Raw genomic sequence first — 18,924 nt, forward strand, 5'->3', positions numbered from 1 at the left:
ATTTTTGGCTTCTCGCGCGGGGAGGAACGCACTCAGCGCATTTTGCGGGGTTTCCGCCCGGCTTTTACTTGCGAGTTGTTTTGATGTTGCCCGTTTGGCACGGCTTCATAAGAGTCACTCGAGAAGCCGGCGGATGAGCCGTGCAAAAGGGGTCCTAAAAATTTTCTTTTCCTAAAATCATATCATCCCACAGCAGATCTCCAATAATAAACTCCCTACTACTTCAAAACTAGCCACGTCAGCACGTGTAGGCTTCGTGCTCCAGCCAATCGCCGGTACCGCCAGGCCGCCGTTCTCTGCATGACTCGTTTATACGATCCTTGGGTCTGCGCGTGTGGAACACAACATCATTTTTGTGCCAGATTCTGTCGCCGAGCTCGATATACTCTGCTCCTCCAACAGCTTCGTTCAGGTCTTGCTGACTAGCTAGTAGTACTCAAAATTGTACGTGCTTGCTTCAGCTGATTACCACAAAGCAAGGTTTGATTTGAACTTCTATAAAAAATAGACAATGAAAACAGAGAGATCGGCAGTCATGGAGATTGCTCTGTCCTTGCATTGCTCTGCAGCACCAACAAGCAGAGGTGGATAGACCATGTCGGCAAGCGGCAAACACCAAGCTGCCTGCGCTGCACTTTGGACTACGATGTAGCCAATTCTCAATCACTCTAGAACCCGTTTCTGAACTTCTGATGGCAAGCGGCGTCCATGCTGATTGCCGCAAAGCCCGCAAAAAAATGGCGGACGCACGCGGGCCGCCGCTTGAGGCCGGCATATACGTTCGCGGCAGGTGCGTCTGCGGGGCGGGCAGCCCCCCCGCAACCCGCCCCGTCTGCATCTCTAGTCGACAGTGAACCCGCTCCCCGGCGAGATTAGCATCAGAACGGCGCGAGCGGATGGTGGAAGGGGAGGCTCGGCCGACGATGTTGGAGGGAGCGGAGCAGGCGGCTGAGGACGAAGCGCGGCCTCCCGCGGCAGATCCGCAGCGAGCTTGGGGCGGCCTCCCGCTCCCGCCCCACGGCCTACCAGCGCCTGCAGCCACCGGCGTCGTCGCCTTCTTCGCGAGGCACGAAGCAGTGAGGGGCTCGGAGGAACGAGAGGGAGCAGCGGCGCAACGGAGGTTGCCGCATCCTCTCCCACGGCTGGATTGGGATCAGACGCCGGTGGGGGTTTTGTGCTCGCGCGGGAGGGGAGGAGGAAGCGGCGCTGTGATTGGGGGCGGACTCGGCTGGCGGCGGAGGGACGGGGCGATGTGTGAAGAAGAAAGGCCGCTCGCGCCGCCGACGCCGCAAGGCTTCCCTCCTCCCAGGAACCGGCGCGCATGGGGAAAAATGAGCGGGAATGGATCTTCGTGCGGGAAAGGAGTACCTGGGGACCGATCGGGGGAGGAGCGGAGAGGTGGAAATTTTGCGGGGGTGAGTTGTTTTTAGAGAACTCCAATAAGAGGATCTTAAAAAATTCTTCCCCAAAATTATGTATTGGGGGTTCTTCTAAAAAGAATTCCCCCCTAAAAATATATCAGTCCACAGCAGATTGCTAATAAGTAGCCCCCAATATTTCAAACACAGGTCACGTCATCGTATTGGACCCATCGGAAGGGACGCACGGGCGTGTGGGAATCAGGATTGGGGAAGGAACGTCAACGCTAAAATATACGCGGTGGTAGGCTGTTTTTTAGCGTCGCTAAAAAATTGGGAAGATTTAGGTGGATTGTTGGAGTTCATTTTTCTCTCTTTTTTCTAAAAAAGGTATTAGGAGTAAGATTAGGAGCCTCTTGAAGTTGCTCTTAGCATCGCTCTATTTTTTCGAAAAGAATAGTGAGTTAGTAGGCCTGTTTACCGGTTTGGTCCAACCTGTTGGAACCAGCTAACCCAACCCAGCTAACCCAACCCGTCTTAACCCGTGCAAGTGATATTGGGCGGTTTGAGCGGTTTCCGGGTTAAGCTCATATATCTAGAACAGGCTGAAACGAAGACGGTTTAGAACCGGAAAGCCCAGGTAAATCTGTCGTCCCATCCGGTGGCGGATCGACATGTCACACCTTCTCCATCCAGCAGCAGCGGGGGGCAAGGACGAGGAGACTGCGGCTTCTCCTGGCAGGGGCGGCGAACTTGGAGATGAAGACGCCTTGTGGCGCTAGCTCCCCGCTGCATCTACGAAGGAAGGTAGAAGTCCAACCTTCCACGCAGTGAAGCCTCCTTGGTGATGAGGACGACGAAATCGCAGCTTCTTCGTGCAGCGGCCGCAGAAGGCGAGAAGGTCATGGCTTCTCTAGGCAGGGACATAGAGATCAGGACATCACTGTGACCCAAGTTCGAAACTGCTGCTCGATCCATAGTAGCGCTTGATTCTTGTTCCTCGGTTCTTGTCAACATTAGGTGTTGCTGATGATTAGGGAGCGATTGGGTAGGATTTTGGTGATTAGGACAGGATGAATCATTACGATTTTCGGTTCTTGTCAACCTTTCTCACGGAATGATGATGAGATAAATGTGGGGGTGATTGGTTACGATTCGGATGATTAGGGACAGGATGTGCGAGTACATTCTGGTACTGAGGGATTTCAATGTTTCTTGCTACCTTACTAATTGATGTTTCTGCTTTGAATGTCGCATAGTTAACTATACTTTAGTGTGTCCATATGACACTATATCAGAAACTTTGTGGTTGTGATTCTCCAAACATTCTGTGATAGTCATTGTGAGTGAACAACCATCAAGTTTCTGAAATGTACACTCGCTGCAACCACAAGGTAGGGGGTGAACAGCCAGCTAGCTCAGTCAGAGTTGGATTCAGCTGTGCTAGTCATTGTGAATTTAAGCTTAATATTAGTAAGTGGATATTTCTTTATGATCAGCGATGGAAATGCGGCACTAACTGCCTTACTAGTCATTGTGTCCTATTCTTTGATGAATCCTAATCAGCCTAGCTGTTCAAAGTAGCCAAAGATGTTCTTGCAGTACAAGTGTCTACGATAGCTTGAGAATTTACTTTTAGCACCAGTGGTCGAGTGGTTTGTCCCTTTCGGAGCTCTTTGTCACCTAAGATGGTTGAGGCACTAATATGTGCACAAAGCTCGCTATGTTCATCGCCCAGGAATGTGGATCTAGAAGAAATCATAAGAGATTTAAAAAATTGTGAAGCACTCGAAGAAGGTATCAATCATATTCATTTGTCATCAAGATTTCTTATTATAACTTGTTAGCTTACATTAATCATCTCACTATTAGCTTACATTAATCATCTAACTGTAGAGCTTGCGGAGTTGAATTGTTGAGATTAAAGTTCCTTCCTATCATTTGAAGCAAGAGGTATGCTTATCTCTCCAACTTCAGCTTTCTTTTTCAATAATTCAGCATCCTTGTTCAATAATTGAGCTGCCATGTATTTTGTTGCATCATGGAGAGTCCTGCAAGTCTGAAACCATGATGTCTGTGAACTTGTGATCCTGGATTTTGATTGAACACTTAGATTATTGAGTTTGACTTACTTCATGATCGTGGAAGTCTCCCATTGAGCTGACACATCTATTTTTTGTTCCCTACGTCTGAAAACTTAATGTCTAGAAAAAATAGCTCTTGAGATGTTTAAAAAATAGCTCTTGAGATGTTAAGAAAGCATCATATCAGTACTCCCATGAACCTTTTGTTTTGTGGAAGGCCTCGCTGACATGCGTTGTTTGTTGCTGGCTTGACAGTTGCCAGGGGCAAGGAAAGTGGGAGAGCCTTTGCAGACACTGGTGATACTGAGGTTAGTGGAGATCCAGATGAAATGTTTCAAATTAGAAAGTCTTTGCACACAGCAGTGCCTTTACGTTATGGAATAGACATTGTAAAGTACGTTAGAGAATGCTGGTTACATCGTGTAAACGTTTTGGAGTAAGCGGAGCTCCTTCTGGGCAGCAGCACTTTGTATTGTTGGGGCTATGAGAGTTTACATCGTGTTACAGTGAAGTAATCAGTACTTTATGTCACTGTATTCTGTCAATGCTTTTTTAGATCAATTCTATTGCTGTATGGTCCCCCCTGGTTAAAGTAAATTCCCACTGATTGAATACTATTGTTGATGTTCAGTGCTCCTGTTCCATTAACCGTTCCCTTCCGAATTTTGGATTAAGCTCCGCCTCCGGTTCCACACGTATCAGATGACGAGATGCTACGCCATGTCTCCTCGCTGGCGAGGGTGCTGTCATTATCTGGCGGGTCATTGAGACGACCTCTCTATCCGTGTCTCTGTTACGCTCCAACCACGGCCACCCATGCGTGCTCATCTTTGTTCTTGGGCAGGGGCGGACCCAGAACAGACGGAAACCCCGGGCTGAAAGCATTGAGGTCAGGAAACCTAACATAGTTCCAATTTACACTGGTGGGTACTTAGGTAGCCCGCGAACATAGATATTTTTACAATAATAAAAAAGCTGATCCTATCCGCTCCTGCTGCTGCAACCACGGCCGCGCCGCCGCTCGTTGTCGGAGCTCAGCCTCGCGCCTGCCGTCGGAGCTCGCCCTCGGCACCTGCCCTTGGGCGCCGCTGGACCTCACCCTCAATGCTCGGCCTAGGGCGTGCCGCTGGAGCATGCCCTCGGCACTCGCCTACCAGAGCTCGTCCTCAATGCTCGCCCTCGGCCGCCGCTGTCGCGCTTGGTCACCCGTCGCCCGCCGCTCCCGCGCCTGGTTCGGGCGCACCGGTCCCCGCACTCCCAGGCCCGCCCCACCGGCCGCCCGCCGCCCGCCGACACCGCTCCCACGCCCGGCCGCCCATCGCCCACCCACGCCGTATCTGCTCCTGGAGATAAGAGGAGATAAGGGATAGGTATGGGGCTGATGCCTGCTTCTGGAGAGATAAGAGGAGATAAGGAAGATGTAGGGGGTATTTGTGCTAGCGGGTCACCTAACGCACCCACCAGCACAGATGCATCCCATTTGTGCTGGCGGGCAATAACCTGACGACCTCAGTCACCTCTGTACTGGTAGGTGTCAATTCTGTTCATCAGCACGCTAATTTCAACGTGCCAGATCGTTTCTGGCGTAGAGTTCATCGCTCATAGGCACATGTATTTATACACCCACAACCTGGATGCTCAAACGTCACAGCTCACAAGCTGACGCATGGCTTTTCAACTTCGTTTGGGTGGAGAGATAAGCCACTGTCAGGTCATTAGTTTAAGTAACGCATGCATGATCCTTAGTGCTGCTATCATGTTGCTTTACTAGCTTTCAACGTATGCATGAGCATTTATTCCTGACAGTAACACACATTCACTTTAGTATACATGCTAACAATCGACCTTTGGGTCTAAAGATAATGCACGTACAAATTTATTTGAAGGGAGAGGAGAGGGTATTGCAACCTAATAATTATTATTCCTTTAGCCTAGCAACCATCACACAGAGGCCTTCTAATACAAGAATTATTTCCTTAGTTACATGAGCCACATTTTCATTAATATAATTTAACACCTGCGGCTGTTGATTTCTTCGTTGAAGACAGGAACAAAGGGACATGTTCGCAGGTGTTAAATTAACAGAGGAGCATGCATGCATGCTTGGCTTTGGTGGATGTGGAGCTCGGATTGGAAAGAGGGAGGATTGGAGGAGAGCTGCTAGCTGCCAATTGGGTGCTTCGGTTGATAGAGAAGGGACAAGGGAGTAGTGTTGGCCGGCTGGGAGGAGAGGAAGATCAAGCTATTGCCAATTTGCTTCGTTGAGAAGAAAGGAGAGGATGGAGAAGAGCGGGGGCAGCGTCTTGGTGGGATTGGAGGTAGGCCTATTCACGGGTTGGTTTGAAACTGTTGAACCCATGAACTCAAATCAGACCGGACCATTGAAGATGTTTGCACGGTTTCGTTCGGTTTCTGGTTCCAACCCGTATGTGCAGAAGCGGGTTGAGTTCTACACAGGTTAGAAATCGTGAAACCAGGTAAACCTGTCTCAGTGCTTGCATCTTATTCTGGCACCTCCGGCGGTAACAGTGAAGAGGACAAGATAGTCACGAACTCGCAAACGCATCATCACATCAGCCGCCCCCGCTCGCACCCTGCCACCAGGCCGCCACGCGCAGAACCTCCGTGGGATCTGGCCTTTGCCCGCCGACATGCCTCGCGATCGTCCGCTGGAGCTGCGCAGCTCGACCAGGCCGCCGCCCTCAGGATGAGCGCCACCGGGCGCACCCTCGGGGCGTGCACCCTGCTCGCCTTGCCAGGCACGACCGCTGCTCGGGAAGCAAGCCACGCGCTCGCCGGGTCCTCCTGCAGCTGGGGCCGCTACCCCGTGCAGTTGCTGGCGCCGGCCACGGACCGCTGCGAGCTGAGCCGTGGCACTCCTCTGTTGCGACTACCGCATCTGTCCGTGTTGCTTCTCCCATGCCAGCAGCCGCAACTACCCACGCGCTGCGCTGCTCTGGAGCTTTGCCGCTCGTACGAGCTGACTGCGCTGGAGCTTCGCAGCTCGCCCAAGCTTCTCACACGTCAGCAACTGCTCCGGAATAGTGTCACATGGTTTGTTGTAGGGAATACGAGAAGCAGCATTCCGTGCAGGCGTAAACTGAAGAAGCTCGCTGGTGAATCCTGAAAGAAAAACAAAAGAAGCTCGATGGTTCTAAACCATTCGAACCGTAGAACCAGCCCACCTAACCCACTGAGCCACTCCTCAACAAACCACATGAAACCAGATCGACTCAGGCAAACCGTCCACCATCGGGCTGGTTAGAAAAAACAGTCAAAATCGGTGTAACCCGTGAGTGAACATGCCTAATTGGAGGGGTGAGAGGTGAGGGTAATTTGGGATTACATCGTGGCTGCTTAGGGTTAATGGTTGATTCATCCGGTATTCTTTGCTCGTGCCATTTTTTAATGGAAGCTAAGGCGTTGATCAACAGATAAGCGTTGAGCAATTAAATTATTTTAGAACTAATTTAGGGAACTGAGGGAGTCTTTTTTTCCTTCCAATATTTTTTTGGCAAGATCCCAAAAAATATATAAGTTTTTTATTTTTTGACACACTTGGAGGTGCTTTGCTCTAAGCCTCTGAGAGGCATTGTATTCCTCCTTAAGGTTAAAGTGCCTCCTCCCCAACGACAATTTGTAACTCTGCGCTAACTCGAAGGCGTATTACTATCCAAACTCTATTTTCTACGTCCCAACAATCTGATGACTACTCCCTCCGTCCCAAATTATAGGTCGTTTTGACTTTATTAGGTTCATAGATTTTGTTATGCACTTAGATATAGCCTATGTCTAGATGCATAATAATATCTATGTATCTAGAAAAATCAAAACGACCTATAATTTGGAACGGAGGGAGTACTATTTTTCCATCTAAAAAAAAGCAAATCGCAGACGGAAGATCGTTACTGCCTCCGTGCCTACGGGAGCCACGCGCGCGACGCCGTTCGATCGTACGTTACCGAGGCATCTTTCTTTCGACCGCGACAGGCAGATCGACACGCATAGGCTCATCGGCACACGGTGGACGAATACGCCGCAGCACACTCCAGCCCCCGCCGGGCATGCGTCGATCTGATCAGCGACGACGGCAGCGAAGATGTCGGACGGTACCGTGTTCCTCCTGTGCTTTTGCCTGCCAATGGCGATACTTCTCGTGTGTTATATCGTCATCTGGTTCCCATCTGGTAGATAGACGAGCTCGCGGAGGAAGCTTTGAGGGCCCCGGTGGTGCTCCCGCACTTCCCGTACTCGCGGCAGCAGGCCACCGGGGCGTCGTCGTCGCCGGAGCCGGCGGCGTGCGCCATCTGCCTGGACGAGCTCCGGCAGGGGCAGCTGTGCATGCAGCGAGGTGCCGGCGTGCCGCCACATCTTCCACGAGGGATGTATCCGCGCGTGGGCCAAGAAGAAGAACAGCTGCCCGCTGTGCAGGATCAGGATCGTGCCGGGACGGGCCGCCGCCGATGACATGGTGTAGCAGATGCAGAGGCGAGATGGTATGATGAAGGGATATTGGAATATACCCTCGTTCGATGGTACGATGTACGAGTAGACTAGAATCCAACAGAAGCTCAGTTGCGTTTGTTCGTGTTGTTTGTGGTACTCATCAGCCTGACCTAGTGGATTGTTAACAATCGTAATGAATATACTATCTACGCTTTTTCATGAACTCCCTCAGTTTATCTATGTTTGACCATTTTAGTTTTGTTTTAGTTAGAACTTCTTCGAGTTTGAGCGAGTTAATAAAAAAACATACAAACATCTATAATATCTACTCGTTCTGTTCCAAACTATAGGTCGTTTTGACTTTTTTAGGTTCATAGATATTTATATGCACCTAGATATAGTATATGTCTAGATGCATACAAACATCTATGAACCTAGAAAAGCTAAAACGACCTACAATTTAGGAACGGAGGGAATATCTAATAAATGTAGGTTAAGACATATTTCACAAGGATTTTAACAAAACTAATTTGATGTTATAGATGTTGTTTTATTTCTTTTATAAACTTAGGTAAAAATTGGTAGAACTTTGACTTAAAATGAATCTAAAATAACCTTCATAACGACGGGAGTAGTTGCTTATCAAATCTCACATCTTCCATCAGACTCTTGGTATCAAAAGATGACTGTTTCGAACCAAAGGAAAAAAAAGAATCAATTGTAAGGGGAATGTTGTCCAAGTGTCCATTGCTTGAGATTATATTTCCCTTTGGCAGTTGTAGTAGTTCGATACACCATACAACGGCCCTTTCTTCTCCCAACGAATTGGATCGTGATTCATCTAATTCCCTACCTCAGCCCGCTTACGGTCTCTGGCCATCCCTACTTGGGAATATGGTGGCGGAGCTCCGAGATGGCAAACGATGGTGGTTCGGGAGACGACGGTAGTGACAGTGGATGGCGGCGGTGGAAGCGTCGGAGCAGGGGAGGTGGTGGAAGTGGGGAAGCTCAGCAAGAGTTGAAGAAGGTGGCTCAGATTAGTGATGACACGAGTGGAGGGAGGTGGCGGAGGCACTGGAGTGGCGCTGGAACCAGCAGGTAGAGGTAGGGTACTGACCCATTCCGAGTTGCAACTACGACCGGAAATAGCCCCCTGCCGCCAAGTTCACTAGTGCTGCAGCCCCACACCCCCACCACACTAGCAACAATCCAATATGGTGCACCCTTACTGTTGGGCCTACTCGTCATTCAGGTGTTGGCCTCACCTCAATTGCATTGTCATGTCATTATGTCATCCTCCACCACCTCCTTGATCATCCATCTATGTCTAGACTCTATAGATGATCGGTTTTCGCAAAAAAAAATGTAGACGGGGTTGAATCCCGAGGGCGTCTCCAATGGTATAAGTTAGCTGCTAGCTCAAAGTTCATGTAAGTCCCATGTATAAGATAACATTGAAAGTTGTGCTGTGAGAGAAACCTACATTGAAAAGCGAGCGAGACTAGCTCTTCACTCCACGCTAGTCTCGTATGTTTTGCACTGTAAAAAAATTGGTTCAGCTAGCTCTAAGCTAGACCATTGGAGACGTCCTGAGTGTTCACCCTAGAAATTTCATCGATTTTAGGTTTCTGACGTTTATGATGGTGTAAATATAACCCTGTGACAGGTGCAATCGGGGCAACAGAAAAGACGACATTTACATACAATTTTTCTGGCTGATCGAAGAGATCGCCGATCGATAGTGTGGTTCATACTTTCTCCAAATGAACGGGGGCACCGGCGGTATACACATGCCCGTTCATATTTTCAGGACGATCGCCGATCCACATTTTGTTTTTCCAGAATTGTAGCCTTTGTCCTCTCGAAATCCGTATATCTCGCAAGTCGTTTAGATACGAAGCTACACACGTCCGGTTTAAATTTCTGCATCCCAAACTTCGCCTCCTTATCTTTTTGTAGTTTGTACACACAGCAAGCAGATCGAATATCAGATAGCTAGTTGTTGCGCTCATATCGGAGAAACCTCGCTCGCCGTCGACCAATCGCAAGGAAACGACTACCCCGCCCACCCGCCGCCCAGCGCCGCCGCGGCATGCCTAAGCCTGCGCGGGTATCGTCGTCATCGACGGGATGTAGCCGGGAGCTATCCTACTCTGCGCGCTCTACGCCCTGTCCGGCGCCGTGCTGTTCGTGTTGATGCTCCGCGCCAATCTGCGACCAGCCGCCGCCGGCAGAAGGCGTGGGCGGCGGAGGGCAGCAGAGGTTCCCCGTCGTCGGGCCGCCGGCGACGACGTTGGCGGCGCATTCGGCGCCGGTCGCACCGGTGGCTGCCCCGTACGCGTCGCCGGGAGGCCGTAGGGGCGGACAAGGGTCGGAGACGGTGGTGTGCGCCATCTGCCTGGAGCCGCTCCGGGGCGAGCAGCCGTGCAGCGAGGTGCCGGCGTGCCGGCACACGTTCCACCGGGACTGCGTCGGCGCGTGGGCGAGGAGCAGCAACAACTGCCCGCTGTGCAGGGTCACGATCGTGCCTAGCTCGGTCCGCCGCCACCCATGACATGGCCGGTGTAGTTGCACGTTAAACAGGACGAAAGTGATGCAACGCAGACGAGACAACGAGATCATCAGTTCGACTTGGCCATCTCGTCTTGTGAACAAGTATAGGTGGATCGCCCGGCAGGTCAGCCGTGGCTCTCGATCGATCTTTTTCGAGAATGAGATCAAAGTTCAAGGTCATTTTTGTGCTTGTTGCAAACTTGCAATTGAAATTTGTTTGTTCTTATCGTTATATACTTCATAGAGCTAAAAAGGAGATGGCAAGGACAACCTCGCTAAAAGGAGATGGCAAGGAAGTACCAAATGTTGCTTTTGCAGATCAGAAGAGACAGTGCAACACCTCTTCTTTGATTGTAATCTTGCCAGATTCATATGGAGTACAATTTTCTTTTCGTTTGGAATTCAACCACATGTTAGTGTTCCTAATATGCTGGGATCTTGGGTTGGAGGGTTTCCTCGGAAGATTAGAAACCAGATGATTATAGGAGTTGCTGCTCTTTGTTGGGCTATGTAGTTGAATAGAAACGATGTACTGTTCAAAGGCACGATCACTAATTCTTTCTTGCAGGTAATCTTCAGAGGGACCTATTGGACAAGAATATGGGTGGTGCTATCAAAGGAGGAAGAGAAAAATGAAATGAAGAACAACTATAGCAGGCTCGAAGGCACTGCCTTGGAATTCTTCTCCAATAAGTGTGACTGGAACTTCAGAAGAAGAATTCTTCAGTAACAGGATTTCATCTAGGCACTGGAGAAGATCTTAGAGTTTTGTCTAGTGCTTAGGAGTCGTATTAGTGTTTCTGTCTTTGGAGTGAACTGTGAGTCTTCAAGAGTAGTACTGCTAGAACAGCCTAAGTGCTGAGATTCTGTATTCGTGGTGTAAGTTTGGCTGCAGGCATCCACTCGTGGATGACCGAGGCTAGATTTCCTTTATCTAAAAAATACACTTCATCAAGCTGCACATACACTTCCTGTAGAAGTAGTACGTCATCCATTCAAAAATTCTTTGCTTATTACAGTTTTTGAGTCGTGACTTTTACCAATATTTTCATTAGAAGTGCAATGTAAGATGTACTCCTTCCGTATCAAAATATTTGTCACTATTGATATTTTCTCAAATCATTTGACCTATGGTCTTATTTAAAATTTTATTACAAATGCATGGAAAGGTAAGTCATGCTTAAAATACTTTTGATGATAAAGTAAGTCATCATAAACAAAAATATGATACTTACAAAATTTTTAATAAGACGAATGGTCAAAACATCGTGACCAAAAGTCAACAGTCATAAATATTTCCATACGGGATAGTAATATATTTACAACCGAATGAGCTTCTATTATGCACTCATAATAGTTGACCCAGGCGATGTAGCAACCGTGCGAAGACAAGGAAAGTAGGCACTTTTTATGCCATGTTGCTCCTCTTGGCGGCGGAAAATGAGTGGGAGGATATATACTACATTGAAACCAAAGATGGTTGGGATCGGTAATGAAGAGAGAACGATACTACATGAAACCAGTCGGCGCACTGCCACTGCACCATGCTAGTCAAAACCTCTTCGATTTGTTTAGTTATGTAAATTAAGCTGGTTTTGATACATATAATGGTACAGGTAGAATGAGATGCTTTTGGAGTTCAAGGCAGCATTGCAGATGACGCCCCGTTTTTTTTGTTTTAATCTTCAGCAAGCAGAGCAGAGGCTGTTTGACAAAGTAACTGCACGGAACCCGATACAGCTAAAATTCCTTCAGCCACAGCTCTCTGCTGTTCGCAGGGGCATCCTTTTCGTGCGCTTGACCCCGGGCGGCGCATTTGCTCTCGGTTCATGGGAGACCTCTGTGGTGCGGTACGCTGGTACTTGTACGCGTGTGCATGGGCCATGCCAATGGGGGGGCACGGGGGTAATGGAAGGCAGTTCTTGCGTGACGTTGACCTCGGACATGGATTCTGATTTCTGAGGCTTCCCCTCTGGATAGCCACTGGACCTCACCAGCCCATCGCGTGCTTTGTGCAGTGTGAGTGATGCACGCGGATTTAGTGGCTGGATCCACACGTCCGGTGATGAGTGACGAGAGCGTGGAGAGCGATCCGATGGAAGAATCGGGGCCTCTGGTTTACTGGCTGATGGATGTCAACCGTGTCGAGATGTCCATCGCTCTGAAGTCTGTCTGTGCTCCTCCGCGTCGACGATTTCTTACGCAAAGCGCTTACTCACTCTTCAGCAGAAGTCAGACATCTGCGGTGCAAAAGCTAATTTGGGTGCTGTTTTAGAAACCGTATCGTCAAAAAAGCTAGCTCTACAAGTTGGGCCGTTGTGTAATAAGAAAACATTTGGCATTATGATGTATCAACACCAGCATCATCGAGCATCGATCGATAGTGAGCAGTTTATTTTATTTTATTTTTTAAAAAAAATATATGGTGGAAGCTAGGCATTGCGGACCATGTCAATATCTAAAACGCTATAGTATATAACTTGGAGCAAAGTGAGGAGATGTGTGCTCCATATATGACCATGGGAATCCTTAGCGCGACAGCCAATTTATTCATCATGCCAAGGCCCATGGTGTCGTAGCTACGGAGGGGTTTAAATGCGGAAAAATTGGATGAGAATGCCAAAAATTTACTTCCAGTTATCCGTGCTTCATCACACACGTTTGAAGTGTGTAGAAAGTCCCATTCATAACCTGGTATTGGTATTCATTTCTTTTTTCCTCGGTTCACAAAACCTGGTGTTCTTGGTACCCATGATCTGAGCAAAAGAGTGGCAAGCGCTTGTTTGGGAACCGGAGGCTGACGCCTACGAAATGTCAGCTTCGTTCCCTGTACAGAGAGAGAATTGTCAGCTTCGTTTTCAACCAGCCATACCTACATTTTCAGCGTGTTCATTTTAGCTACTGCTGCGGCTGTTGCTGTCGCTTTTAGTTCAATGCTATGATACTTTTGTATAGGTAGGATGCAGCTGCAGCCACAGCAATAGCTCAAGCGAGCAGAGCCTGTCTCGAACATTCCAAAACCTAGATCTCGTAACTAAATCTATTATTCATTCATGCTCGACCGCCCGCCGGGGCAACGTCGACGCATCACGCCAGGCACTAGGCAAAAGCTCCCCGCGTCTCTGTCCCGTGTTACCCTCCCATGAACCAGACCACCCCTCCCCCACCCAACCGCACGGGCTTGCCGCGGACGCGGCCGGCACGCACCGGGACTCCCCGGCGATGGAGTGTGTCGTGCGAGCCGTGGCGCGCCGGGCGAGACGGGGACGGGCCCTGCGCGGCGCGGAAACGTCGAGAAGAAATTGCCCCCACCGCGTCGTCCGAGCGCAACGGGGCCGTCGTGTCGCACGCACCGCGACGAGACGACGACGGCAGCGGAGGGGGTCGACCTCACGGGGAGGGGGGAGCGCCCCCACCGCCCGCCCGCTCGCCGCGCGGGGCCTCTGCTTTTTCGTGTGGCGGGGGGAATCGGGGCCGGATCGCGGGAGATCTCGGCCTGCGTTCGTGGGAGCTAGCTGGCCGGATCGCGTGCGCGGGACGTACGTGTCAGGCCAAGCGGCGGGCAGAGCCCGTTCCGCCCCTCGACGCACGTCGCGCCGCGGAGGGTTTACGCGCGCCGTGTGTCGCGCACACGGCGCAGATATTTTTCGGATGGTCGGGTGCCAGCGGGCACGGTGTCGCTCTGACCTGCTTCTCTGAACGAGTCGGAGGGCGAGGGCGTCGTGTTTGTGTTTGTACCGTCTGATCTGATCGTGTGGATGGGACCCCACTGTACAGGGCGGTACGCTCTGCTCTCTCGCGGTACGGGGAATCAGCAGGGGTCGCATGTTGCTGTTCCCTAGAAACCTCGTTGACAGCCATCATTCTGCCACAGAGAGGGAGGCATGAGAGTGGGTACGCCCGTACGTCTTGACCTCGGTGTCAGGCAGCCACTTGCTTCTGAAAACGATATCCCTCCTTCCGCATTGCCGAGAGGAAGCGAGAACACTGGAGTATTTTGTATTTGTTTGGTGTTCTACTCATTAACATTACAAATCTCCGAATATAGCATATGTATGGTCGATTTAACAATTTTTGCTGTTTTCATCCAAATTACATGGGCACTTTTATCCTTTGTTACAGCTTATAAGGTAAATCCCGTTTATCTTTAAAAAGAATGTTGTCATGTTGAGTAGTGGATGGTTGATCATGAGATCCTAGATATACATTATAAGATTCACACACAAAAAAAAAATGGAGAGAGAAAAACGGGTATGGTTCCATAAAGTTCCCTACGTCCTTCCACCTCATCCGGGGGCTTAAAAACGGAAGTATTCAACCAAGGGTCTTGAGATAATAGAATTTTCTCTTTGCAAAAATGGACAAGCTAGTGAATAAAAGTTTCAAGGTAATCGAATGGGAATTCCAAAATATGTAGTTTTATTAACCAAAATTAAAAGAGTTTCAAAGTAATGGAAGTATATAGCTTTACCGAAATTAAAAGAGTTTCAAAGTACCGCATGGGAGTTCCAAAATATGTAGCCTTAACCGAAACTAAAAGAGTTTCAAAGTAATGGGATGGAAGTTCCAAAATATGTACAGTAAGTTTAACCGAAACTAAAGAATTTCAAAGTAATGGAATGGAAGTTCCAAAAGAGGTATCTTTTACCGAAACTAAAAGGGTTTCAAAGTAATGGAATGGAAGTTCCAAAATATGTAGCTTTAACCAAAAATAAAACAGCTTCAAAATCAGATTTTGATAGTTTTAAAAATACAGAGCATAAAAGGTGCGAGAACGGGTTTGATGCTCGCCTTGTAGTAGGTTCGCTATTAAAAAAAGTTCCCTGCATTACATATATACCCTTAAACAAATAGTATAACATATTATTTCTTCCTTTGCAAATATTCATGACCCGTCAAATATGAAGTTCATACTTATCAATAGAATGTAAGACCATAGTTTTGCAACCATCCCCCTCTATTGGCAACTAAATTCAATTCATGATGACTCTGCCGAAAAATTCGCCGGAAAGAAAGGGCTATCCACAAAGTCAGATTTCGGTTTCTCCTTTTACTTTAGAAACTGTATGGCAACAAAAGAGAACAATGCTTATACACAGAAAGAATTCATGAAGGAGTGCAGGCATAACCAGTATGTAGTCTTAAAACCGCTATTGTTCACATTATGATTTACCGTGTATACATAGCTTAATAGCATGCATTTTCTCTGCTGCCTTAAATAATTATGCACAGACAATTCTCTAGAAAAAGGAGGGCTAGAGGCAGACTCAAAGTTCTATTTAAATATATTGTAACAAAAAATTAAGGTGGGAGCGCTATAGAAAACACTTGTTGGCATTGTGGCTCACTTCATATGATGCAACTCGCTCCTCCTGTGCATGGAACCTAAAAGTCAAAAAAAAAAAACTGGCGCGCACGAATCCTAGAGCAAAGTTGATGGACGAAATATTGCAACCGAGCATTTGTATCCCGTGGTAGTTTTTCACGCTTTTTTTTTGAAACTTTCGTTTTTCACGCTTTCAAGCTGTCGCTACACGGCAACATTTGCATTTTGGTTCTGCAAAACGATGGCAGAGCATCCAAATCCAGACCACAGAGGACAGAGCGCCAGGCTAAAACAGAACATAACCTGTTTCATAAAAAAGCCGCAAGAAAAAAAAGGTTTTCGAGTACGTACAAAGGCTTTGATGAATCATCCACCATCCGTCGTCAACGAGACGTGAATGGCAGGCAGTTTTACCTCGGTGCCGGGGATGATGACGGGCATGGCGGCCTCAGAGACGGGCTCACACGTACGACGCGCCTCGCCCTCGCCTCCCGCCACGTGGAGCGCCGCCCCCGCGGGCGGCCTCCCCCTTCCCCCTCCGCCCCCGCCCTTTATAAATGCGAGCCTGGCGCCGCGCCGAGCTCACCTGGAACAGAGACGGCAGCCACCGTCGCAGAGAGCCGCAGGCCCGCAGCACCTGACGACTGTGAAGAGGGAGAGTGAGTGAGGGAGGGATGGGGAGGCAGCCGTGCTGCGACAAGGTGGGCGTGAAGAAGGGCCCGTGGACGGCGGAGGAGGACCAGAAGCTCGTCGGCTTCCTCCTCACCCACGGCCACTGCTGCTGGCGCATCGTCCCCAAGCTCGCCGGTGAGTGAGATCCCCCCTGCTTCTTGCAGTTCCGCTCCGCGCATGCGGGCGTCGCGTCCCTCTGTCTGACCAGTGTGCGATTCGTGAGCTCCTGGTGCAGGGCTGCTGCGGTGCGGGAAGAGCTGCAGGCTGCGGTGGACCAACTACCTGAGGCCCGACCTCAAGAGGGGCGTCCTCTCCGACGACGAGGAGCGGCTCGTCATCGACCTGCACGGGCAGCTCGGGAACAGGTGATTGATTGCGAAAATTCTCCATGGTTTTTTTGGCCCTCGGTTTGACGTGGAGCGGCTTCGGGTCTCACCGCCATGGCCGACGCGTGCAGGTGGTCCAAGATCGCGGCGCGGCTGCCGGGGAGGACGGACAACGAGATCAAGAACCACTGGAACACCCACATCCGGAAGAAGCTCCTCCGGATGGGGATCGACCCCGTCACGCACCTCCCGCTGCAGGAGGCCCCCGCTCCTCCTCCTCAAGAGCAGCAGGAAGACCAGCCACCGCCGGCGCCGCCGCAGCAGCAGCAGCAGCAGCCACCGCAGCCGCAAGAACACCACCAGCCGCGGAACGACAGCGGGCTCATGCTGCAGGACGACGACGCGGGGGAGGAGGACCTGCCGATGTTCCAGCCGCACGAGGTCGCCACGGCGCCACCAGCACCGCCGACCGCGGCGGCGGCGGCGGTGAGTAACTGCGGCTCCGTCTCCTCCGCCTCCGCCGGCTCTGTGTCCGTGGTCTCGCCGTCCTGCTCGTCCTCGGCCTCGGCCCCGGCGGCGTCCGGCGTGGAGGCGACAGAGTGGCCGGAGCCCATGTACCTGTTCGGCATGGACGACGGCATCATAGACGCCGGCAGCTGGGACGGCCTCTTCCCCGGCGGCGGCATGGGCGTCGACCCGTTCGACGGGTACCCCGGCGGCGGCTTCGACCAAGACGACGACTGGCTGTGACGCGCGTGATCCTAATTCCTAGCAATGCACATAGATTCGCCGTGGCTTCTTTCTTCGAGCTCGATTAGCAGGATAGCTAGCCTAGCTTTAGCCTCCATGCTTTCTTAGCTCTCTTTCGACTCGGAGAGTGCGCTGCCATGGCCGTCGATCCCATGCTCTGCCGTTGAGCTTTAATCGAATGTTGATAAACAAAATTTGACAAAAATCGGAAGTTGATTATGACGCGTCTGATGATCGATTCAGCTATCCAGTTCGGTCGGTCGGTGGACGCCATTGCCATGCCAGTCTCCACTATCCGGAGCTAGCTCTGTGACGTGCGCGTCGCGGCGTGCGCGCGTGAGCCGGTGGTGTCAGCTTCCGAGTTCTCATGCGGCGGTGCTCCGGACTCTCTCCGGCCGTGGGTGATGGTGCCGGTTGTCGCCGCTTCTTGGACCGCTACCATACGTGGGTACACGCCAAGATCGTGGTTCATTCACTTCCGGTTAATCCGTGCTAGTACATCGTTTTTGATGTGTTTCGAAATGTGCGCCCATCCATCTACTGCCTCTGGTCAAACAAGCATGTCATTGTAAGAGAGTGCTTGCAGTCAGCCTCGACGACTTTGGTCACTGCTCGTATTTCACTTCCAGGTGTGTAAATTTCAAGCTTCTGAATTTGGCGTGTAGGTACCTTCTCGTAATTTTTACACACTACTTGAATTCTTGACAAAGGAAGCAAAAGTTACCGGCTGTGTTATATAGTACTGTACTACAATACAAGTCAAATTTGATGTCCGATGGTAAGTTGGTAACGGTACCAAATAAAGTGGGGGCAGTTTCAGGTATAGTAAGGAGGGGCAGGGACGCAAGGCTGATGAATGCTGCAAGGAAGGCTAGTTGGCGATTCTTGAGATGGATTACAGCTCCCTCATATCGTAATTCTCTTATTTGGATCCGACAAACAGCGATCTCGTCAGGATTTCATCATTAGGGAGGCCCGGAGGCTAAAGAAGTTGGCCAGAGCCTTCCGCCTTTTGTCGTCCAACATAGGAAGTTTATTTTCTTTTTGTAGAGCAAATCGTTGCTGGGAAATGTAACTCTGTTTATGAGTAATTTGTAACTCTGAAAATGAGTCATTAAAGAAAAATTATGTTGCTGGTTGTGGTTTGAACTCACAATCACAGGCAACACATGGCGCCGGGGTTTCTCAGTGACTCAGCGTGACTTCACCCTGACGTCACGGTGGCGCCATCTTCCCGTGGACATGAGCGATCGAGCCCCACGAATCCACTACCTCTGTCTCGAGAATCTCTCTCTATCCTCGCTCGAGCTCCTCCTCATCATTCGCAAATCCTGCTGTCGATTACACACCACAACCCAAAGAGGCAAAGAAAGATCAACTGACATCATGCAGCCGTGGTTACCTACAGG

The 18,924-nt window shown here is 50.0% G+C and overlaps 1 protein-coding gene across 1 annotated transcript; it reads left to right on the top strand.

Moving 5' to 3' along the window:
- The first annotated feature begins 16,249 nt into the window (after nt 1-16,249).
- On the top strand, nt 16,250-17,739 carry LOC101782953 (protein ODORANT1). The gene is made up of 3 exons (XM_004965118.4): nt 16,250-16,574; nt 16,675-16,804; nt 16,897-17,739. Exons 1-3 carry the CDS (start codon nt 16,442-16,444, stop codon nt 17,513-17,515), a joined length of 882 nt encoding a protein of 293 aa, XP_004965175.1. The 5' UTR covers nt 16,250-16,441; the 3' UTR covers nt 17,516-17,739.
- Nucleotides 17,740-18,924: the final 1,185 nt, after the last annotated feature.

This window comes from Setaria italica, chromosome IV, assembly GCF_000263155.2.
Source record: "Setaria italica strain Yugu1 chromosome IV, Setaria_italica_v2.0, whole genome shotgun sequence".
NCBI classification, from domain to species: Eukaryota; Viridiplantae; Streptophyta; class Magnoliopsida; order Poales; family Poaceae; genus Setaria; species Setaria italica.